Genomic DNA, 25,792 nt, shown 5'->3' on the forward strand with positions numbered 1-25,792 from the left:
ATAATAAGCGAGATACTTCGATTTATTTAATTTAGGCCCCCTTATAACCCCCTTTTAAATAAAATATTTTGAATGCCATATAGCCTAAAATCTAAGTTACAACGAACTGAATTTATATTCCAATTTTCATATAAATCGGTTCAGCCATTATCGCGTGAAAAGGTAACAAACATCCAGACAGACAGACAAACAAAAATTTCAAAAAAGCGATTTTCGGTTTCAGGATGGTTAATTATACATGTTAACACCAATTATTTTTGGAAAATCGAAAATTACTGTACCAGAAAAATTTCGGGTACAGATTTATTATTAGTATAGATTTCATGTAATATCATAATGGTTCAACGTGTGTACTATTGATAAGTAATTTGACTGTAATAAACATATTTGATACTTATATTATACTTATCGGACCCAACATGCCTTTAAAATTGCCAGCAATCAAGTTTACCCCAGTTTATGGTATGGAAAATAGTTCATTTTAGAGGAAATAGGGAAGAAGTAAACCACGCGATATACCTTGTAAGGTTATTCCTAACATATCTTACTTCCTCTTAGAAAAAATTGAAATGACGCTCCAGAAATGAAGACAAATTTAAAAGGTAAAACAGAAGTCAGAAACAAATAAATTAGTGTAAATTTGAAAAGTCATAAACCTCAAGAGTCATTTCTCAGGAGAGAAAGAAAATCTGATTTATTTACTGAATTTTGATTGCTTTCAGATGGATCTGATCTCAGTTCCCGCCTGTGAACATGTTTCTGTTCCTCAATTAGATTCACTACAAACTGAAACACTTCCCCGCTCCTGGTGTAGCATGTGGTGCCCATTTTATGTACTGTCGCACATCTGATACACTGCTTTTGCTATCCGGCACCTTTAACAACCTCAGAAATCATCCTTTGAGTACTGTAGATTGTTTCTCATGTATCTTTCATTTTATTTGTAATGTTGATCCACTCATATTTTCATATAAATTTGTTCATTATATTCACATATTAAAATCAAGAAAAAGAGCGCTAGTTCCTTGTATTGGTGCAACAAAGGGGTGGTTTGTGAAATTATTCTATTTAAGAAAATAAAATAAAGACAAATTATCCTGAATTCGTACATATTGTTTAATCACGAACGTAAATAATTTAATCATTAGAGGGAAAAAATATCACGTAGGACACCTTCCAACTCTTCCTACTATCGAAACTGTCACAGGAAGCTAATCTTAATTATTCAGAGCATTCGCTTACATAATGTAGGTTGACTGGGTGGCACACGACCGACATGAAGGCCATGTAACACGCAGAAAACCAACTCCCGCGTGTTTTGCAGTCCAGTTCAATCTCTCTGTAGGAGTGTTGTGTTGACGTTATATTGCGTGTTATTCTTCTGAGTGTGTTAGTGAAGTGTTTAGATTTAGATTTACTGCGGTTGCTATGTGTAATGATATCATTAGGAAAATTTCTTGCAAATCGTCTTTTTACATTTCCACAATCCCTCTTTACAAATAACTATCTACCATGAAAATCGCTTGTCTAATGTAAATTTCTGTGGTATCATGTGAACAAACTCATCTAAACACTTTACTAACGCAATCAGAAGAATAATACCCAGTCTAACATCAACACAACCACTCCCAAATCTAAATACTTCACTAACACAATCAGAAAAATAACACGCAATCTAACCTCAACACAATCACTCCTACAGCGAGACTGAATTGGGATATGTGGGAGACAGTTTACCATATGTTGCATGGCAAGCTACCTGATCGACCTACATGTATATGTGTATGTATAAAGTCAGTTTTAGAAATAGGTATCCATTTTCTGTGACACAATGCAGACATCATTTTTTTCTTTGAAGAAATATCCAATAAATAAATATTTCAACAAGTGTAACAAAAGATTATATTAACTTATATTTGGCCAGATCTAGATATTTTCCAGATTTTTAATTTTGTAGGCTTTCACTAGAAAGCAAGTTATAGAAACTTATTGTTCACAAGTAGTTACATTACCTCTGATTGAGGTTCTGGCTGATACATACATCTATTATCAGGCAGTACATTATACTTGATGATATGTCAGCTTTAGCCCCCTTTCAATATTGTACAGTAGTGGCAAAAAAAACCGGTCTGACCCTTGTAGCTGATTTCAGAGTCACAGATTCAAATTTCGCTAGTCACAAAACACATCCATCTTGTATAATTAAGTGTAACAATGAAATTTATTGCATTTGTTCGATTCTTACCATCTTTCGTTCCCTTCAGTGCCTCAAACTTACAGACGAAAAAACTTTGAGAGTTTTATTTTGATCTGGCATCAATATTACATTTCTACCTCTAGTCGGCAAAGATAACTGCGTATTTTTACATTAAATAGCAGTAGATAACTCTGGCTTCACTATCCATATTGAAATTACCACAGTTTGACACAATACACAGCACAGGATTCTTTCGTATCAGCTACAAGAGTTGGTCTGTTTTTTTTTTTTTGCCACTGCTGTACATAATGCATTGTTTTAACCTCATGCATTCCTGCTTCATTTCTCATTGACTCTATAGTTCGCATGCAACAAATATATCTTTTTGTTAATCCAGGCTTAACTTTGGAACTATATTTATATTTTAAAATATGGTACTCTAATTCCTGAAGGTGTCAGATTTGTTACTGGCACATAAATTTGTCTGGAGGATGATACTTCAGATACTAAATTAATTGGCTTTGGTGAATATGGTCACAGCTTCACTTGCTATAATGAACAAATAATGATTATTGATGGTAATTGCTTATAAAAATTTCTCCAGGTGGAGACACCAGTTGTTGTGGCTGCTGCATCATAATGTGTCAACATCTACATCTGTAGCAGAGCACATTCCACAGAGAGGAAAATAATGGTAATTTTATTAATTAAATGTGACTTTTTTTAATGCAATTTGTAGTCTAGAAAGTTGTATATAATGGAACTGTTAAGTTATATTATAAAATAAAAGAAAATAAAGTAATATTTAAAAATATATATAGATGTCTATCTTTGCTACTTATTTCTAATCCTTTTTCTTCATTTGTTTCTTTTTTTTACAACATAGACGTAAGTATATTTTTTATTTCACAGAAGCAATATTACTGACTCCATTGAAGAACTATTTCAAAAGTTTGAGACAGACATTATTACTCTTGAAAACTGGTTAAGTGCAAATAGGCTTCCTTTGAATTGGAAAAAAACTGTGTATACGATTTTTAGTAAACTTTCATTTTATTATATTATTCCGAAAGAATTAAAGTTTAATGATTCTGTAATACAAAAAGTTGCATCAGTTAAATTTTTAGGTTTGATTGTTGATGAACATTTAACATGAGATAAGCATATTTTGGCTGTCTGTGAGAAAATTGCTTGCTCCAATGTCTGGTATTTTGAAAAGGCTTAAAAGATCTTTGCCTATATCTTGTCTCTTGAATGTAGCCTATATTATGCTTTTATCCATTCTCATTTAATGTATATGTAATTTATTTGGGGACATAACAAGAAAACTGCCTTGAGACCTTTACAAATTATTCAAAATAGAGCTTAAAGAAATTTATTGGGTTTTCATTATTTGACTCCAGTTAAATATCTATATCAATTTTCTTTCGTTCTACCAGTTGAATCAATTCTCAAATTAGGTGCTGCCATTTTCATGTACAAAGTTATTAACAATTTAATACATAGTAATATCACATTTCAGTTTAATAAAGATATACATACTTATTTAACAAGACAAAAAAGACAATATTTTTTTTTCTCAGCATAGCTCCGTAACTTATGGAATGAAAGGACTTAACGATTTTTAACAACAACTTTTAACCAACTTCCTTTAGAACATAGACTTTTAGCAAATTGCCGGTGTTTTAAGAATTATTTAAAAATACGTTTTTGGGAAGATTATTTATTTTAATTCTCAGTTGATTTATTGATTTCATGGTTTCAAACTTCTTCCTCTTTCTGCCCAAAACGTTATGTTATCTTACTATTTGTTCTTATTTTGGTTTCTTCCTTTAATAAATTCTTGTGTAATTGTTTGTTTTCACAGACTGTAGTTTCATGACTTTTTCAATTACATTGTACAACATATGTATGTGCTCTTGTATAGCCCCTACATACGAATTATACTTGTTGGGACATATTCAATGAATTAAAAAAAAAATTACCCAGGGAACATGAGAAATGGTATTGTTACCCCTTAATCCGAAAGATAATACATTAAAATCACACCTACAGAAAGAGCGGCCTAGGAGACCGGTTCATGATTGTTTCCATGAGTAATTTAGACACTTTTAATTCAAGATAATATATTTTTATCAATAAACACATATTGTGCAATAAATATTATTAAAATATTTCATTCAAGCTTATTTAGTTTTATCAATTAACCAGAAGTAGGTTATAGATGTGTACAGGAACATCTGCACTACCAAAGTTTTTAGTGAATTTGGTAATAGCAGGTAGACCTCGAATAATATTGTGTGAAGGCGTTTTTCTGGTTTTTTGTTGGGGTTGGCTGTGCCATACAAACTTGTCTTCTCCAAGATAAATACGTCACTTGTTGGAGAAGTATTAGGAAAACGAGGAGGGGCTGTTTCATCTCTATTCTCATCTGGCAACTTCATTAGGGATTTGTATGTCTATCTCTAACAACTCGTCATTGACTGTGAATCTGATATTTCGGTCTCATTAGCACTAGGGATGATAAAATCAGAGTTTGGGAAAAATCATCGAAATGTGGGCATTCACCTACTTCCTTTTCATCATCAACTTCATCTTCATCTTCTAGTCAGTGGTGCATTATTTTCCGAAAATTAGGATCAGGGGCATAATTGACATGGTGGGATATGTTTGTAGTAACTGTGGGACAAAATAAAAACTAATTATCGAAAAAAATTAAACAAAAACATACAACAATATTGAAGTTGACGAGCTCATCTCTTAGTATAGCTATTTATTGCTTCTAAAATAATATGTTTAATAGCTCTATATATATATATATATATATATTTCTTCCTATAACCATTACAGGTTGCCATTGACAAAGAGTACCATGATACAATAAATATAGAGAAATACCTTGAGGCTTTATGAAACATATTTTTGTTGTTACAGTAAACAATAACAAATTGAAATAGATTGAAACACAAAATACTATACGATGTAACGTCAAAAAGATGTGAATTAAAGACATGGTCCATGCATATAATGCCTGAAAATAGCTATTGATCCTTTGCTTCTTTATGTATCAAATATGAATGAGGTCTCGCCCACCTCATTATATTTTGCTCGACTAGTATGACTAGTCAGTTTGTTTTTATACCATTAAGTACGAGAAAAATTCGTACCGGCACCGGGAATCGAACCCAGGACCTCTCAGCTGTGCGCGCTGAGTGCTCTCTAACCAACTGAGCTATGCCGGGACCCGATTCACGACGCTGGCCGAACTCCTCTCGTAGTATCGTGTTACGGCCTTTGTTTTTAAAATAATGTGTTTAATCTGTAACTACAGTCACTGTATTGTTATTAGTATCTCTTTAATGTGTCATTTTAAGTCAATTTTTCTACTATTCCTTTGCTGTTTACATTTGTTTTTAAATCTTTTGTATTGTCCCTACTATTATATATTGCCCTTCAAGAATTTCGTTAGTTATAAGTCATTACTTGTCTTATTATTTTAATTATTTTACTTGTTCCTGAATCACGTATGTAACTTGTAATCCGTAAATCATTGCTTGTAATATCCTTTTATTACTCTTAACTGTTCCATTGTTCATGGTTTAAGTATTAATTTGAAAGTGAAAGTCAAACTTTGTTATATTAATGCATTATTGATTATCTTTTTAGATCGTGTATTTACTCTGAAACGGTTAGACATTCTTGTATATATCTTTGAATTGATTATTCCTCAAACATCTCATTAATCTTTAATAGGATCCATTCTTTCTTTAAGGTGCATTCTTCTACACAATTCATGTGAATTGTAACCTTGACCACAATTTTGTTTATTGGTTATAAAATATGTATTTTGATGCCAACTATAACCCTAATATACCTCAGGGTGAAATGGGTTTATTAAATTGGATAAAAAAATTGACGAACTATTAGGTAATACGATATACCGGTCTGTGAGACAAATGTAGCAGACAGTAATTACCGCAGAAAACAAGGGTTAAAATGAAGTTATTACCATAATTCAATGGAAACATATAGCAAGTAATATAAAGTATACACATTAAAACTAAATAATATGTCAATCTTCATTAAACTATGGTATTCACTTAACTTTAACTCTTGCTTTCTCCGTTTTTAATAAATGGCGCTTGGCCCACTATGGCTCTGAACCCTTCATCTATAGTATATTATTATGTTTTGTCTCAATTTTAATCTTCTTAATCTTTAGATGAGGGTAACTATTTATTAGTTATTCATTTAATTATAATATTGTAGAAAAGCTGATTCAATATTATGTGCCAACGAACTGTTAAACGCCAGGAATTGACATGTCTTAAATCATAGCCAGGAAGAGAAAGATGAGATAAATAAATGTAAGGAAGTGAGCCAAATTACCAGAAAAATTTCGGCTACAGATTTATTATTAGTATAGATTTTGAACATTTTTAAAAGTTTTTAAGCTACCTAATGGGGTTTGAAATATCTCGTGCTCTAAAGCCTTTTAATAGAACAGAATTTCTCAAAAGAGTAATGAATAAAATAGCTTAAATAACTTGTCTATAAGAAATTTTTAATTTTGAAAAACTACGAATTTCTCGACCAATTAGTATCGAGAGAAGAATTTAGAAAATTCCTGATTATATTCAAGAGGAAGGTTAAAAAAGAAGCAAGAAAAATCGTATATTGTTCACTGGTTCTTGATGACAGCAGTGACATTACTGATACAGCAAAGCTTGAGATTTTTATCCGCGGGATTGATCAAGATGTTAGTACAGGAACCACCACTGGTTGTAGTTTTCATGCCAAGTACCTCTCCCCCGTCTCCTTACTTCATAGGCTCTCTCTCGCGTGTAATCACTCCAGCTCGAGTTTTGGCCACCGCTGCTTTATATTGAAGTAATAATAATAATAATAATAATAATAATAATAATAATAATAATAGATCATATAATTTAATAATTAAATTTCCACGCATTGTGTTAAGCTTCAATACTATGAAATAAGTAATTGATTAACTAGCGGACTTACTCGTGTTAATTATGTAAGTCTGTGCGGCTTACAACTGTTTCGGTGCTTCATCACACCATCCTCAGAGCCTACTAGATCTCGGCGTCATCTCCAACTTCTCTGCCTGTTATGTGGGTGCGTTTGATTGTTGAAAGGTGTTGAAAAGTGGAGTCAAATAGCGTGTGTGTACTGAAATTGATCTGTGTGTTGAGAATTTGATCGGGGTGTGTTTTAGTGTGCTTGTACAGGGACATCATTTTATTTTTACTAACATTTTTAATATTAACCTGGCAATATCTTTTGATTAAAGGTCTAGAACAGGAAACACCGCTTGCTCCCCCTTCCAAGACTGGAGTTCGATGATGCTGGCGTAAAATACAAATCACTTTACTAGGTATAGGAGGGAAGAAAAGTTGTTCATCCATTTATGTAAACTAGGAAATATCGCAATTTTGAGTTTGATAATTTTCATTACGTTTTTGTTTAATCAGAATAAAGTACTGTATTAACACTTAGTGTTTTTACTCACGAACTGAATTATCCATTAGGATGTATTAATTATGCAGTGTATATTGTACTGTTACAGCACATTAGCGTACAATTTAGAGAATGAAGTTAAATTGAAAAATAATCATAATACGGATATTTAAACACATTTTTGAAAATGATGGCCGTTAATTTCGATATAGGCTTCAGTTCTTTTGTGCATATTATCGCACTATAGTCTATTGTGCCTAATTCCAATTACCAGTTTCGTCCTTCGTACCAGTAACTCATGTTGAAATAATTCTGTACCTACTCTATAAAAGAGTACCTTACGTACTGTAAATTCAATCTTCACTTCTGCCCTATCCGAAAAGATAAAATTACTCAGACATGCTATCTACTGTCTCTCCAAGTGGTTATGTCGCAGGGTCGCAGAAAGGGAGGGAATCACGTGACAGTTAACTACTTAACGAGGCCCTTTTATTTAAGTTATTTTATTTATTGTATGGGTACAGTATTACGTAGACGTCCAATTCCTAACAGAAATGTTCTCAGAAAAGAGCTAAGACAGCCCAGCCACTAGCCTTTACAGAGAAGCGAATAGAAGCAGGTGGGGGAAACCGGGATGCGACGTAGGCAAATGGACGGCAGTATTTGTGCGAAAATGATTCAATATTGAAAGCTCTTTCGTTACTGGAAAATGCGAACATATTTTTGGAACGTACTGTTTACTATAACTGTAAGGTTACTATGACTGTATATGCGGTCTTGGATCTGTGTGGAGGACGGTTGAACTTCATTAGTAGAAGGGGTGGGAGTGAAGTACATTCGAAAACTCAGGTACAATAAAAATTGAAGTAAAAATAAAATGATGTCCCTGTATATTTCGTATTGTTCTAGTATGTTGAGTTTTTGGTTCTTGGAAATCCTACACATACAACCCAAGAACCAAAAACTCAACACACTAGAACAATGCGAAATATAGGCTACAAACACACTAAAACACACCCCGATCAAATTCTCAACACACAGATCAATTTCAGTACACACACACTATTTGACTCCACTTTTCAACACCTTTCAACAATCAAACGCACCCACATAACAGGCAGAGAAGTTGGAGATGACGCCGAGATCTAGTAGGCTCTGAGGATGGTGTGATGAAGCACCGAAACAGCAGTAAGCCGCATAGACTTACATAATTAACACGAGTAATTCCGCTAGTTAATCAATTGCTTATTTCAAGTGTTAAAAATAGTGTACGCAAGATTCAAAATGGACTATGAAATACATTGAATGAGGCTCTCGGCAAATTACTATTTCACTTTTGGCTCTCCTCTAATTTCTAGTAAGTATCACTGTAATCTAAATGTAATTTATTGTAGTAAGGGGCATCATTTTATTTTTACTAACATTTCTAATATTAACCTGGCTATACCTTTGGATTAAACGGAAACATCGTTTGCTATCACCTTCCACGACTGAACTTCGATGATACTGGCGTAATATGCAAACAAATCACTTTACTAGGTACAGGAGGGAAGAAAAGTAGTTCATCCATTTACGTAGAGTAGGAAATATCGCGATTTTGAGTTTGATAATTTTCAGTAGGTTTTTCTTTAATCAAAATACAGTACAGTGTTAACAATAAGTGTTTTTTAGTCACGAAATGAACTATCCATTCGGACGTATTCATTATGCAGTGTACATTATACTGTCTACAGCACATTAGCTTACAATATAGAGAATGAAGTTAAATTGCAAAATAATCATAATATGGTTATTTAAACACAATTTTGAAAATGGTGGCCGTTCATTTCGATACATTCTACAGTTCTTTTTTTGCATATTATCACGCTATAGACTATTGTACCTAATTCCAATTACCAGTTTCGTCCTTCGTACTAGTAACTCATGTTGAAATAATTCTGTACTTACTCTATAAAATAGTACCTTACGTACTGTAAATTCAGTCTTCACTTCTGCCCGATCCGAAAAGATAAAATTACTCAGACATGCTATCTACTGTCCGTCCAAAAGTTTTGTCGCAGGGTTGTAGAAAGGAGGGAAATCACGTGACAATTAATTAACGAGGCCCTTTCATTTAAGTTATTTTAAACAGTTGTATAATATTACGTAGACGTCCAATTCCTAACAGAAATTAATGTTTTCAGAAAAGAGCTAAGACAGCCCAGCCACTAGCCTTTACAGAGGGCCAGCAGAAGCGGGTGGGGGAAACCAGGATGCGATGTAGGCAAATGGACGACAGTATCTGTGCAAAAATATGATTCAATATTGAAAGCTCTTTCGTCATTGGAAAACGCGAATATATTTCTGGAACATACTATACTCACTCAGTACTGTTTGTGTTTACTATGACCTTAAGGCGACTTTGACTGTATACGCTTGGTTCTGTGTGGAGACCGGTTGAAAGTTTACTAGTAGAGGGGGTGGGAGTGAAGTACCCATTCAAAAACTCAGGTACAATAAAAATTGAAGTAAAAATAAAATGATGTCCCTGTAGAAACAAACAATATGTTTCTTTCACTGTCGCACTCGCAACGCCAGTGGGTGGGTTGTTTCTTCGTTCTTTGAACCCAATGCAATTTTAAAATACTTCCTGAAAAATGGAGGGACTTAGCCCGATGAGCCCTTCTGCCTACGCCACTACTCGAAAATCGGTATGAAAGGTCGCTAATCGTATTTTTATGAACCTTGTCGCCGAGACTAGTTGAAAGTCCCTGTGACTTATCGCTAAATATGTCAACACTGCTGCACGGGTAGAGAATGGGAAGTAGGGGAAGTAGGGGAAGGGCTACTTCGCTGACAGCGATTGCATGGTTGAATTCAGTTCGTGCAATTCCAGCGTACAGTGCTCTGAGTTCGTGACGTCATTTCGGACGGACTTGCAATGTCTGTGAAGGAAACGATAATCAAATACGCAGTTGCATATTACTACGGTGTGCGGCTCGCTGCTCTTCTGTTGATCGGTTTCATCTGCAAGCCGTCTGAGTTTCGAGTGAAGGAGAGGACAAAACCGCCCAAGTGTCTGAAGGATGAAGCCCTTGGCGTCCACGGATATCTCACTCTTAAAGTTAGTAGAATTTTAATGACTTGGCATTAATATAGTGCAGGCATGTCAGAAATCAGACTCTAAATGTGCAATTTTGTGTGCGGATCGCCGGTCTGTGCAGACTGCATCATTCAAGCGTTGCTCTTACCCGTTCTTAGATGGAGGGGTGTACAATAATCTATTCTGCGCTTTTAGGGTTGGATTTAATAGACATTTGGACATTATAAACACACTTAGCAGAAGGAAAAAAAAACACTGTTATTATCAGTGTCTATATTTGACAATTGTAATACAAGAAACTTTGGACTTACTCAGTTACACTCCACAAAGTAGTGGTTTGTAAAGCATAATTTATTAATATGATTTTTTATATAGTATTTCAAGAAAAAGAATATTGCAGTAATTTCTAAACAACAAAAAACGAACAAATATTTCATTTTACGTAGTAGGTACTAATCATTTTAAAGTAATAGACCCTACTCTTTCATTGTTCGTCAAGTATTATTGTTTATTGGGGCCATTGGTACACAAATGTTGAAGAAAATATTATACTCCCAATTAATTACATGCAGTAGGACATTATGAAGTTTTTTACACTGAAATCATTTCCTTGCTGTATGTCAATATAAATTAACATTAATATTAATAAATGATATAAATTAAGCTTAGAATTTAAATTCACATAAGTTTATTTGGAAAACTTTGAGAGCAAGTATCGACAAGTTGGAAGCGTTACTGAAAGAAATTAAAAGTGTAGTTCTCAAGCTGTGAAGCGACGATATTCTATTTATGTCAGGTTTAAAGGTTTATTAATGTAAGTATATTAGCATAATATAGTGACGTGAGATGGAAAATTTGCCATGAAATATTTTTTCAGAAAATTTTTCCGCCTTGCAAATAGTTGCTTTCTTCGCTCCTTGCAACCTCAAGAGCCTCATATGTATTCCTCATTATCAAAGCTCGGATCTTGGGGACTTGTGTGTCGTGTGCTTGAGTAAGGTTACAGGCATAACGTACACAAAGCTCACGCTGCAAGTGCTCAGGGACAGTCGTTTGTACTAAGAAAGTGGTCACATCGAATGGCAAGAAGACGAAAGAATAAACTGTGTCACGTCGAAGCCAATGACATTAAGAGAATTACAGGTAAACGGTCTGTTTGAGGAATTAGAAAATACGTGTTATTCGAATGGGTGTTATGGAAGTTTGAAAATGCATTTCTTAAATTTTAGGTACAGAATTTCCTGGAGGAATTCTGAGGAGATACATTATTTTCTTCTAATGCAGAGTTTATATCTTGTAAGTTGTACCACACATAAACTAGAGCTGGAAACGGGCATTCATTGAAAGACATTGCAGTCCTTTAAATTGATGGAGAATTTGTCCATAGCCATGGATCAAGTCGTAGAGGGACCTTCCCTAGTAGTGATACACTAATTGAAAACTATTTGCGAGAAAAATTTAGGATATACTGATCTTTCTCAGATACGAGATCTGCTGAAAATCGAACAGGAAACAGTGACAGTGAAATATTCAGTATTTTATTTAGGCCCAAGACTTTATAATAAAATTTCAAACCATTTTCCAAATTTGAAATTTTTTTAAATTGAAACTTTTAAAAAAGAATTTTGTAAAATTATCCATGATATATAATAGTAACACATATACTTTTTTTACCTTTTATTTCTATCGACTATATTCATGTTTTTATCGAATATCACTGGCTTCTGTCGGATTGTCAATTTATATTAAATGTGTATTTTTCTCTCGTTTTCCCTTTCTTCTTTATTCTTGCTCTTGTGTTGTACTTATTGGTTTGAATTAAGTTAATTACTGTATTTAGTAAACTGTCCTTGTAAATTTTATGTTATATTATTCACTAAGACCACACCGTACACGAGCCTGACTCTTACGGTAGTGGCTAGAAACATTTTTATTTTATAAATGCAATTTGTACTCACTAGGTAGCTAGTTAAAATAAATAAAATAAAAAAATTAAAGTTTGCTCCCGTCACTTCATGTGACGTGGAAATAAGTTTCCTTCGTTTCAAATCATGTTTAACTAACAGACGAAGAATTTATGGGTTCGAAAATCTTCGAATGCATGTAGTCATACACTGTAATGAAATGTACAGAGCAGAACTGTAAATTTGATGTATTTTGCATGTTTATTTATATATATGCTATAAAATTAGATGTTTCAACCTATCATAATATTATCATTATGTTGTTCCAGCCAGGAACCACTTTTATAGCAGACCTGACAGTACCTCCGTGCTGGAAGCGGGAGTTTGTTGACATTGAAGTCCGGTCGCTTAGCCACGTTCAAAGACACAAGTTCCCAACTTCCGAGCTTTGCTCATTATATTCTCATCACTTACCAGCTTATGAAATGAGTGTCATAAGTCATCTAATTTCTGATGGTTGTGTTAGTACAGACTAAAAAACAACGCCATTGTCAAGTTCGTTTTGCCGTGAGAGTACTGATTAAGAAATAAGCGCTGGTAATATCATATTTTGAGAACTTTACTAATCTGATCTGAACTGTCACAAGACTATTACCTCGACATGGGCTGATGAAAGCCTTTCATTTTAAAATAATTATTGTTGGCTGAGGAAAACATTATAACAATTATGTTATATGATTCGTAACTTCTCTTCTTCTTTATCTGTGAACTCCTCACTTTATTTACCATAACTCTTTCACAGACATAGCCAAATCAGCACCCGTACTGAAACTGCATTACTGAAACAAAAGCTGATATGCTGTTGCAGGTCTGTATAGCCCTGTCGCGTTCCCCTCCAAAGTGATTCACTCCCTCCAGGTAGGGGAATAGAAAGTGCACATCGCACAGAGACTACTACACAATGTGCAGGGTTTTGGAATGGCTGGTCTAGCGTGCGGGCTATTCCATATGAAATCGATCAGTAAAAAACCTCGCATTTTTTAATACTCTAATTTTTTCCCTATTTACACAAGGTACTGAGGAGAGTGCATTTTCAAAAATATACTATCGAAAGTCAAACTGTTTTCGTACCATTGAGCGACAAATTTAGCGTATTTTTTTTAAAAACAAGCCTCTTTCAGCGCTCAGAACTCTGGAACCATTTACTGCAGAACATTGAACGGGAGCTCATTTTGAAGCTGACATTTAGTAAGTTATGATAAGAAGTAATACTTATTTTTATTGTATATAGAGAGACAGATAATCTGATTTTACTTACTTTTAGGCTTTTCGCCCATTTGTAAAAATGTAAATAATATTAAGAAAAAACCTTTCATTATTAAGAGGGATTCGGCATTGTTTGCTTAGTGTCTCGGCAATAAGTTTCGAGGGTATTAAATAAATTATTTTCACACGCCTAGACTTGAACGGTGCAGTACCCCACACACTGGCCGAGAGCTGAAGATAAGCGAGCATTGTTCATGAAAACTTGTGATAAAGCTAGCCCAGCCATGACTGCTAGACGACACATCACGTGTTTGTCTCCTGGCCTTGCTTGTCTCGACTACCTACAGTCAGCTGGTTAGTTCACGCGCGTACTATTTATTTTCTTTATTTGTTATATTAAATACTTTCTTATCAACGGTGCACCTGTAAAAAATATGTGTTTATTTGTACTTTCAACGCGGAATCTAACCATATATTTTAAAAATATTTTTTCGTGGGCAAAGGCGTCTTAATGAAGAAAAATATAAATTTCTCCATTTCCATAAAAAGTAAGAAAAACTGTTTACATGTTAATATAAACTATAATTTCTAAGCATCGAAATAAACCATGATTTTGATCATTGGGTGAAAGGGTTTCGGAGCCACAACAGTTTAAAGTTGCTAATTTTATGAAAATACGATAAATTTAAAAATTTTTAATTTAAACACTATGAAGTTATGATGCCTCAAACTTTGCACAAAGCATTGTATCACAGTTGTCTACGGACAGAAAAAGTTTCATTGTATTTAAAAATTGCAAGGTCAATTTTCTCTATATTTCGGTCGATTTGAGATGGAATAGCCCGTACGTATAACGCGACTTGATCCGTTGTTTCGCGAATTCAGCGACATGTCATAGACCTTAAATACGACAAACATTGATTTGAAGCTTAGTTTTAAAAGAAAATTTCCGGATCATTTCTCCTCTCTTCCAGGGTACTATTTTTCGAGGCCGGGAGGCGCCAGGGCACTTTTATGATTTTCATATCGTCGAATTTTGCATTTATAAGAAGTTACATTTTTTTCATGTCTAAACAATATCTCATAATGAAGTGTACTCCGCAAACCCAACAACCTCTATATCTAATGTCGAATACATGTATTTTCCTCTGACATTCCATAATTAATCCTACGGAAATGATGATGATGATGGTGATGATCAGGCTTCGAGACTTTGGACCCGATACAATAAGTTTACTGTGCATGTACTATAGGTTGTTGACTCGCTGCAGGTAGTGAAAGGTAGAGATGTGTTGAGGTAACAACGTTGCTATTTATAGTAGAGTACGGTAGTATGGGGAAACATACACATAATTATGTACATTATGAAAGTAAATATACATTACACAATGACAATGTCAAAAGAATTTGAAAAGCACATATTCTCCTGTCTTTTATAAGCATTTGTGTTTAATTATACACAGTGTTAATGGTGGAAATAAACATGTAGCAATTTTAATTTTTGTTTTTTTTTTTTTTTTGCGATGCTCAGAAAGGTCAGTTTGTTTACAAAGTTGAATGCTTTTGCAAAGAAGTACGGGAAGAATTATTTAACAGTAGACGGAGAAAATATTGTCTGTAAAGTCTGTGTTGTGACATTAAGGGGGTGTAGAAGACAGGGGTGTATAGAACGCCACTGCAATTTAAAAAGGCATATTAAACACGACAAAAATTATTAGTAAGAAAAATGAATAAAGAAATTTTAAACAGCGTAAATACGCCTTCAAGCAGCACACCGAACACATTTTTCAAAGAATTGTGCGAAATGATTATTCACACGAACATTCCTTTTAATGTAGTTAACAATCCATACTTCAAAACATTCATTAAAAAATAGTAAAAATACACTGAGAAATCAGTTCCTTCCGATACCACCCAGCACACAACATACAGGGTGATTCACGAGGAGTTACCGTCGCTTACAGAGCTTATTTCCAAAGAAATTCTGAGCAAAAAATGTCATATACACATTTTTTCTAATCTCAATATTTTCAAAGTTATACTAATTTGAAATTGTTTGTAAAATACATTTTTTCTTTTTTTTTAAGGGAAAAAGAATATTACAAATAGAGAATGAAATATTCAGAAGTATCATTTCATTAATTGGCTAGTGTTCTGAAGATAAAAATATGTTGTTAGTTGCTTTGTGCAGATTTTGTTTTTCAGTTTTTAACTAAAAATGGCATTATTCCTACGTAGTTATCACAAAAATTGTTACAAGTTATACAACTTTAGGAACTTAATTCTTTACAGTTTAATTATGCATTCTAATGTACTTACTTACTTACAAATGGCTTTTAAGGAACCGAAGGTTCATTGCCGCCCTCACATAAACCAGCCATCGGTCCCTATCCTGAGCAAGATTAATCCAGTCTCTATCATCATATCCCACCTCCCTCAAATCCATTTTAATATTATCCTCCTATCTACGTCTCGGCCTCCCCAAAGGTCTTTTTCCCTCCGGTCTCCCGACTAACACACTATATGCATTCCTGGATTCGCCCATACGTGCTACATGCCCTGCCCATCGCAAACGTCTAGATTTAATGTTCCTAATTATGTCAGGTGAAGAATACAATGCGTGCAGTTCTGTGTTGTGTAACTTTCTCCATTCTCCTGTAACTTCATCCCTCTTAGCCCCAAATATTTTCCTAAGCGCCTTATTCTCAAACACCCTTAACCTATGTTCCTCTCTCAAAGTGAGAGTCCAAGTTTCACAACCATACAGAACAACCGGTAATACAACTGTTTTATAAATTCTAACTTTCAGATTTTTTGACAGCAGACTAGATGATAAAAGCTTCTCAACCGAATAATAACAGGCATTTCCCATATTTATTCTGTGTTTAGTTTCCTCCCGAGTGTCATTTATATTTGTTACTGTTGCTCCAAGATATTTGAATTTTTCCATCCCTTCGAAGGATAAATCTCCAATTTTTATATTTCCATTTCGTACAATATTCTGGTCACGAGACATAATCATATACTTCGTCTTTTCGGGATTTACTTCCAAACCGATCGCTTTACTTCCTTCAAGTAAAATTTCCGTGTTTTCCCTAATCGTTTGTGGATTTTCTCCTAAGATATTCACGTCATCCGCATAGACAAGAAGCTGATGTAACCCGTTCAATTCCAAACCCTCTGTGTTATCCTGAACTTTCCTAATGGCATATTCTAAAGCGAAGTTAAAAAGTAAAGGTGATAGTGCATCTCCCTGCTTTAGCCCGCAGTGAATTGGAAAAGCATCAGATAGAAACTGACCTATACGGACTCTGCTGTATGTTTCACAGAGACACATTTTAATTAATCGAACTAGTTTCTTGGGAATATCAAATTCAATAAGAATATCATATAATAATTCCCTCTTAACCGAGTCATATGCCTTTTTGAAATCTATGAATAACTGATGTACTGTACCCTTATACTCCTATTTTTCTCCATTATCTGTCGAATACAAAAAATCTGCTCAATAGTCGATCTATTACGCCTAAAACCACACTGATGATCCCCAATAATTTCATCTACGTACGGAGTTAATCTTCTCAAAAGAATATTGGACAAAATTTTGTACGACGTCAACAAAAGTGATATTCCTCGAAAGTTACCACAGTTGGTTTTGTCCCCCTTCTTAAAAATAGGTACAATTATGGACTCCTTCCATTGTTCTGGTACAATTTCCTTTTCCCAAATAGCAAGTAGAAGTTTATAAATTTCGCTATATAATGCACTTCCACCCTCTTGTAGTAATTCTGCTGGAATTTGATCGATACCTGGAGACTTGTACTTTTTCAGATTTTCTATCGCAATTTCGACTTCTGAAAGCGTGGGTGCAGGTATAAATGGCTCAGCAGTTATCCTAATGTACAGTCTTGAATAATTTACAAGAGTGGCGTGCTTTGTAAACAATTGTTGTGATAAATGCGTAGGAAAATGTAATTTTGTACCGTAGTTAAAAATCGGAAAAAAAAAAAAATAATAATAATTCTGTAGGCTACGAAGCAACAATGGAGTCCAAAACACATTTTTAGCTTCAGAATACTAGCTAATTAAGTAATGATACTCCTGAATAGTTCATTCTTTATCTGTAATATTCTTTTACCCTTCAAACTCAAGAATAATGTTATTTTACAAACAATTTCAAAATAGGTAACTCTGAAAATATTGAGATTAGGACAAATGTTTATATGGCTTTTTTGCTCAGAATGTCTTCAGAAATAAGCTTCGTTAAGAACGGTAAATCCTCGTGAATCACCCTGTATTTGACCACTTGTTACGAGAATGTGCTAAATAACATCAGGAAGAATGTAGCAGAGAACGAAATCTGGTTGTCCATAGATTCGACTACGGAAGGAACACCGCGTAAAAGAACGTTGCATATAGAATTTGTGTTTATTATTATTATTATCTTTCCAGGGAGTTAAAATTCACTATGTTGAGAAAGGAGACAGATCTAAACCACTCATGCTGTTTCTGCACGGGTTTCCGGAATTCTGGTACTCATGGAGATATCAGATGAAAGAGTTTTCCAAGGATTACTGGTGAGTTCAGTTTTTAAGCTGCCGTAATAATATGCCATTGCACAGAAACTTATAATATGTGTGCATAATATTTAGTTTATTGGAAGAATCACCATAGATAATAACCTAGTTTTAGTAGTATTTTTGGTATTTATTTATTTATTTATTTATTTATTTATTTATTTATTTAACCTGGTAGAGATAAGGTCGTTAGGCCAACTCTGCCCCTCTACCAGGACATTCCAACTATAATATGAAGAATAAAATTACAATTAGTATTAAATTTACAATTACAATTACAAATAAAATTACAATTAGAATTAAATTTACAATAAATTACAATTACAATAAAAATCAAAGTACGAAAAGATTACCTGACTAATGAAAGCTAGATAATTTATCATAGAAAAATAAAGAATATTTTATATTTACTGAATTACAAATTAAACCTAAAATAACAAAATTGTATAGTGATGAAATTACCGGATATTGAAATATTTTGTGATAGATTAAGAGAACTATTTACAAGAAACCATGTCTGAAAAAGTCTCAATTACTGACCAAGTGCCTAGTAAGTTTGCGTTTGAATTGAGTTTTATTTCAACAGTCCCTGATGCTAGCAGGTAGCGAATTCCAGAGTCTTGGCAGAGTTATTGTGAAAGAGGATGAGTATGAGGAGGTGCGATGGGATAGTATTGTTCGTATTGTTTCATGGCGAGAGCGTGTGTTCAGATTATGGTGGGAAGAAACGTAAGTGAAGCGAGACGACAGGTACGAAGGAATAGAAGAGTTCAATATTTCGAAGAGAAATAGAATTTAATGTAAATTTAGTTTCTTATCTAGTTTAAGCCAACCTATTGCTTCCAGGAATGGGGTAATATTTGCGAACATTGCTTACAAAACGTACACACAAATTATGAGCACGTTGAAGTTTCGTTTTGTTGTTGCTGGAGAGGTCAGTCAGTAAAATGTCAGCAGAGTCAAAATAGGGAAATACAAGTGTCTGCACAAGGGACTTTTTTAAGCAAGAAGGGAAATGAACATTTATCCTTTTTAGCACATGAATAATAGAATATACTTTTCTACGGGTTTCTGTGATTTGCATGTCCCAGTTGAGATTATTATCCATGTGAATGCCACCTTGTAACACAAATGGAAATCAGTTGAAATCCGATGAATTCCAAAAGGATCTATCGGTATGATTGGACGTATTCTTTTTTAGACAATACAAAACATATTGGAGGACTATATCGGATTATGCAATCAAGGACGACCATTTTCATCCAAAACTTTATGACATATACCATTGTCTCACTCTGCACTCATTTATAATATATAATAAGCTTATAATCTTATTTATAATAGATATTAATAATTTGTTCAAAATTGATCTAAAGAAATATGGTTGTAATTTTCTTTTGCAGATGATACTCTACTAACATTTAATGGGGAAATTGGGATAACACTTACTTAAATGCTAGTAATGGAATTAACGTAATGAAAAATTGGCTTGACTCTAATCTCCTGTCCTTAAATAGTAATAAATCTACCAATATTCAATTTTCTCTAACAACGAAAGGTTTACCTCCACCTATGAATAATTATCACTTAGTAATACATAATATTTCATGTAATGAATTAACAAATAATTATTGTAATTGCCCACATCTAACACCTTCACACAAGTTAAATATTTAGGAATTATTACAGATCAGCATTTACTTTGGGATAAACAAATTGGTTTTATGTGTACAAGTATAAGAAAGACAATTTATAAATTCATAATACTTCGAAATTTTATCACTAAGGAAGCACTGGGAATAATATTTTTAGCTTTAGTATAATCATTAATACAATATGGTATAATAAATTTGGGTGGAGTAGCATCATCTGTACTTAATCCATTAATTTTATTACATAGAAGATTAATAAAAATTTGTCTAACCAAAAATATGGACTACCCAACAAATTTAATTTATACAGAGTTTAAAGTATTAACTAATGAAGAAAATTATAAATACAGTTTACTAACTTACTACCACAGAAATCAAATAAAACATAAATCTAATCGACAGGAATGTCGTACTCGAAGACAAAAGTCTACTTTCCCATTAATTGAGCTTAAATGTCAAACAAGTGCAGCTCTTAAACATGGTGCTAGTTTCGGCCCAAGACTTTATAATAAAATTACAAACCATTTTCCACATTTGAAATATTTTAAAATTGAAGCTTTTAAAAAATAAATTTATAAAATTATTCATGATATACAGAGACAGCATTTTATTTTTACTAAACATTTTAATATTACCGTGGCTATGCCTTTGGATTAATGGTTGCGACCCGGAAACACCTTTTGTTACCACCTTCCACGACTGGAGTTCGGTGATACTGGCATAAAATACAAACAGATAACTTTACGTAAAGTAGGAAATATTGCAATTTTGAGTTTGATAATTTTCATTAGGTTTTGTTTAATCAAAATACAGTACAGTTTTAACAATAAGTGTTTTTACTCACGAACTGAGTTATCCATGGGAACGTATTCATTATGCAGTGTATATTATACTGTCTACAGCACATTAGCATACAATATAGAGTAAGAAGTTAAAATTAAAAATAATCATAATATGAATATTTAAACACATTTTTGAAAATGTTGACCGTTCATTTCTATACAAACTTCATTTCTAATGTGTATATTATAGCACTATAGAGTATTGTACGTAATTCCAATTACCAGGTTCATACTTCGTATCAGTAACTCATGTTGAAATAATTCTGTACCCACTCTATAAAAGAGTACCTTACGTACTGTAAATTCAATCTTCACTTCGGTCCGATCCGTAAAAGATAAAATTACTCGGACATGCTATCTACTGTCCGTCCAAGTGGTTATGTCGTAGGGTCGTAGAAAGGGAGGAAATCACGTGACAGTTAATTACTTAACGAGGCCCTTTTATTTAAGTTATTTTAAACAGTTGTATAATATTACGTAGAAGTCCAAATCCTAACAAAAATTAATGTTCTCAGAAAAGAGCTAAGACAGCCCAGCCACTAGCCTTTACAGAGAGGCGAATAGAAGCAGGTGGGGGAAACCGGGATGCGACGTAGGCAAATGGACGACAGTACCTGTGCGAAAATGATTCAATATTGAAAGCTCTTTCGTCACTGGAAAACGCGAACATATTTTTGGAACATACTGTTTACTATGACCGTAAGGCTACTATGTCTGTATATGCGGTCTTGGATCTGGTGGAGGACGGTTGAACGTCATTAGTAGAAGGGGTGGGAGTGAACTACATTCAAAAACTCAGGTACAATAGAAATTGAAGTAAAAATAAAATTATGTCCCTGTGTAATATTAACAAATGTGTGTATTTTTTTACCTTTTATTTCTGTCGACTATATTCTTGTTTTTGTTGAATATCACTGGCTTCTGTCTGATTGTCAATTTATATTAAATGTGTTTTTCTCTCTTTTTCTCTTTCTTCTTTTTTTTTTTTACTTTTGTGTGTTATTTATTGATTTGAATTAAGTTACTGTATTTAGTAAACTGTCGAGCCTGGCTCTTACGGTAGTGGCTAGAAATATTTTTGTTCTATAATTTTAATTTGTACTCGCTAGCTAACTAGTTAAATAAATTTAATTAATTAAATTCATTTCTCTACAATCAATTACAGTCACCGCGATTCAAAGACATGATTCGATAAGCATTTTATAAAACAGCATACATTAATGATCCCGTTGAATGGTTTGAAGAGCGAAACAGTATGCTTTTCACATACCAGGAGTTAATTTTTGCGATATTAGTGAAGATTCTTTCTATATCAGGTGCTCATGATGCACTGTAAAGTTCTGCTTTGATCATTTTATGAATGCTGGTGACTTGTACTTTTCCCACTGCCGCATTTTTGTTCATTAAGAAACATGACTTGAATCAAGTTTCTTCATGGGCGAGAAAGTTCGGACTTTGGTTAAATGCTAGTAAGCCACAAGCTATAATAATTGGACTTAAGAGACTACTGAACACAATGAACAACAGACATATCCCAATTATTACAGTAAATAATGCCACTATTCTGTACCATTCCGTCGTCAGAAACCTCGGCATTTTCTTGGACGAAAATTTAAATTGGCAATGCCAAATAAAGGAAATATCCAAGAGAGTGTGCTATACCATGCATTCTCTTAACCGTTCAGAAACTTCCTCCCGCCAGAATTAAAACAGACTTTAGTGCAAACCCTCGTACTACCACTGTTTGACTATTGCGACGTAATACTTACAGACTTGACAACTGACCTTTCGAACAAGCTGCAGCTGTCAGATTCATCAGCAATGCTCACAAATTTGACCACATTATACCCTCGTTCAAATCTTTATCCTGGCTGCAACTTAGTAACCGTAGAACACTTCATTCGCTCTCTCTTCTGTTTCGAGTTCTCCACACTTCTACTTCAAATTATCTTCGTTCCAGGTTTAACTACTTATCCTCCAATCACAATCTAAACACCAGGTCACAGGAGAGCCAAACCCTAGCAATTCCTGCCCACAGAACATCCCACTATTCATCCTCTTTTACTGTCTCAGTCCCCCGTGAATGGAATTCTCTACCTCAGAAGATAAGGGGCTGCCAGACAATAACCACTTTCAAGAAAAGGCTAAACGATTTCTTACGGGCGCAGTCAAATTGAAGTCATATTGTGATCGAGTTTAATCAATTTAATTTAGGTATGACTATCATTACTATTATTGTTATTATTATTATTATTATTATTATTATTATTATTATTATTATTATTATTATTATTTTATTGGTGTTGTGAAGATGAAAAGAATTGTCATTGTATTATATTAATTATGTATTATATTGTCTTGTATTATAGTATTGTATTGCTTTGAATTGTATTGTATTATGTTATATTCATAGCATTGTAGTAATTTTCTATCATACTGGTTGAGTGGAAGAGAAGGCCGAATGGCCTTAACTCTGCCAGTTAAAATAAACCATTATTATTATCATTATTATTATTATTATTATTATTATTATTATTATTATTATTATTATTATTATTAAATCATCAAATACGTTCATTTATATATTGATGTCTTTGAAGTTCACACTTCGAATTTTTAACTCCATTTCCCATGACCATTAACAGCTAGAAGGAATATCAATAAACTCTACTAATGCATGCTATGTGGCAGTATATGTTGCATTCTGAAAACGCACGGGCGAACTGGAGAGGTCTACGTGTGAGCAAAGCATAACACTGACCTTGCTGGTGACACGTGACGTCACTGTTCGGCCTATGTGTACTCCGTTTCTCTGATAACGTAATCAATTACACTGAACAACAAGTTTTTACTTTTTGTCTTGCTCCGACATAAAAATAGGTGAATATTACTAATATGTATGCCCTAAATCTGAATTTAAAACCCAAATTGTCCCATCACGTACCGTTTTCCGGGAAAAGTGAATTGAATTTTTTCATGAAAAAACTTTTTTATTTTTCACTTCTGCTGATAGAATTACAATAGACTAGGGATTCAAAACGTCTCATAATACTTGAAAAATGTGTACTGGATACATAAATACCATAATGTTACAATGTTTAAAACTAAAAAAAATATAACAATAAAAATATTTCATATGTAGAATGAGAAAAAATTTCGGAATTTGAATTTATCATTTAAAAAGATATTCTGAATGACTTCCGTTTATAACTATACCCGGGACTATCTTTTATAAGGAACCAACAATGGTCTGCAAGCATGCTGGATGATGATCTTCCTTTATATCGCCTTTCCATTTCAGATATTTCATTTCTTGATGAAATCTTTGCCCATGCTCGTCATTTACCGCTCCAAGGTTAGGAGGAAAGAAATCCGAATGAGAATGTAAAAAGTGTATTTTTGAGAGATATATTACGCCCCATTTTCTCATATGCACTTAAGATGGTTTCCACAAGTTCGATGTAGTTGTCTGCCCTAGAATTTCCAAGGAAATTTGAGCAAACATCTTTGAAAGCGCGCTATGCCATTTTTTTCTGTAACGGAAAGTTGTTCCTCAAATAAAGAGTCAGCCAAAACTTTGCGAATTTGTACACCGATGAAAACGCCCTCTTTTAATTTGCCTTCACTCAAATTGGCAAACTTTTCTTTTAAATACTGAAAACCACACCCTTGTTTGTTCATTGCGTGTACTGCCCGTGTCTCACGTCCTGAACCGAAAGTTCCCTAGTGCTTATAACCACGCCTCTTAGGTCTGCTCGGAACGTCACGGGAGGTGCAACGTGCCGGAACGGCAGCATATTACATGTTCTGAAAACATTATCCTACGCCATCGCAGGGATCTTTACTGGTTATAATACTGGATACTCTAATCGTGGTTACCACTATCGCTATTATCTCTGATGGCGATTTCCTAAAATGTATGTACACACTAGACCACTCTTCGTTCAGTCTGGACAACTGCTGAATTACCATAGAGCAGCATTTCTCAAAGTATGTTCTGGGGTTCCGTGAGCCCTATATGATTTTACTTGGTTATTTAACGACATTGTATCAACTACTAGGTTATTTTGCATCGATGGGATTGATGATAGCGAAATGGTATTTGGCGAGATGAAGTCGGGGATTCGCCAAAGATTACCTGACATTCGCCTTACGGTTGGGGAAAACCTCGGGGAAAAACCCAACCAGGTAATCAGCCCAAGCGGGAATCGAACCCGCTCCCGAGCGCAACTCTGGATCGATAGGCAAGCGCCTTAGCCGACTGGGCTGCTCCGGTGGCTATTTTATACTTAGTGGATACTATAAAAATATATAAATGTTACGAAAATATGAATCAATAATAACATGAAACCACCGATGATAATAATAATAATAATAATAATAATAATAATAATAATAATAATAATAATAATAATAATAATCCAAGAATATGCGTAATAATAATATGTTTAATGAACATCTAAAACGGAAAATACCCATAATATTTATCACTTCCATCACTGGATTGTCTGCGCATCTGTTCACTAAAACAAAATATCGAAAAGAAAAAATGCAGAAGTACAATAGAAATGAGACTACAACTTTCCGCCATAAAACCAGATTGCAGGCTTAAACAGCAAATACATTCGTCCCACTGAACAGAATTATTGAGATACTAGCTTTCACTTGTCTGTTAATTTAAACACTAATAAAATATTACAGGGATTCCGCAGTTACACTTTAGATTAAAAGGGGTTTCGCGGTGGAAAAAGTTTGAGAAACACTGCCATTGAGGAAAGAGTTTACGGATGTGTA

At 33.9% G+C, this 25,792-nt stretch overlaps 2 protein-coding genes across 2 annotated transcripts in view; both read left to right on the plus strand.

Annotated features, from left to right (window-relative positions):
* LOC138698526 (epoxide hydrolase 4-like) overlaps positions 1 to 3,013 on the plus strand; it is a 34,489-nt gene extending 31,476 nt beyond the window's left edge. The window contains exon 7 of the mRNA XM_069824522.1: positions 2,802 to 3,013. Within this exon, the coding sequence (XP_069680623.1) occupies positions 2,802 to 2,837 (36 nt within the window). The 3' untranslated portion in view covers positions 2,838 to 3,013. The remainder of the gene's footprint in view (positions 1 to 2,801) is intronic.
* Positions 3,014 to 10,517: 7,504 nt separating this feature from the next.
* LOC138698527 (epoxide hydrolase 1-like) overlaps positions 10,518 to 25,792 on the plus strand; it is a 39,005-nt gene continuing 23,730 nt past the window's right edge. The window contains exons 1-2 of the mRNA XM_069824523.1: positions 10,518 to 10,778; positions 18,380 to 18,504. Coding sequence (XP_069680624.1) covers positions 10,596 to 10,778; positions 18,380 to 18,504 — 308 coding nt within the window. The 5' untranslated portion in view covers positions 10,518 to 10,595. The remainder of the gene's footprint in view (positions 10,779 to 18,379; positions 18,505 to 25,792) is intronic.

The sequence above is a fragment of the Periplaneta americana genome, chromosome 4, assembly GCF_040183065.1.
Source record: "Periplaneta americana isolate PAMFEO1 chromosome 4, P.americana_PAMFEO1_priV1, whole genome shotgun sequence".
NCBI classification, from domain to species: domain Eukaryota; kingdom Metazoa; phylum Arthropoda; class Insecta; order Blattodea; family Blattidae; genus Periplaneta; species Periplaneta americana.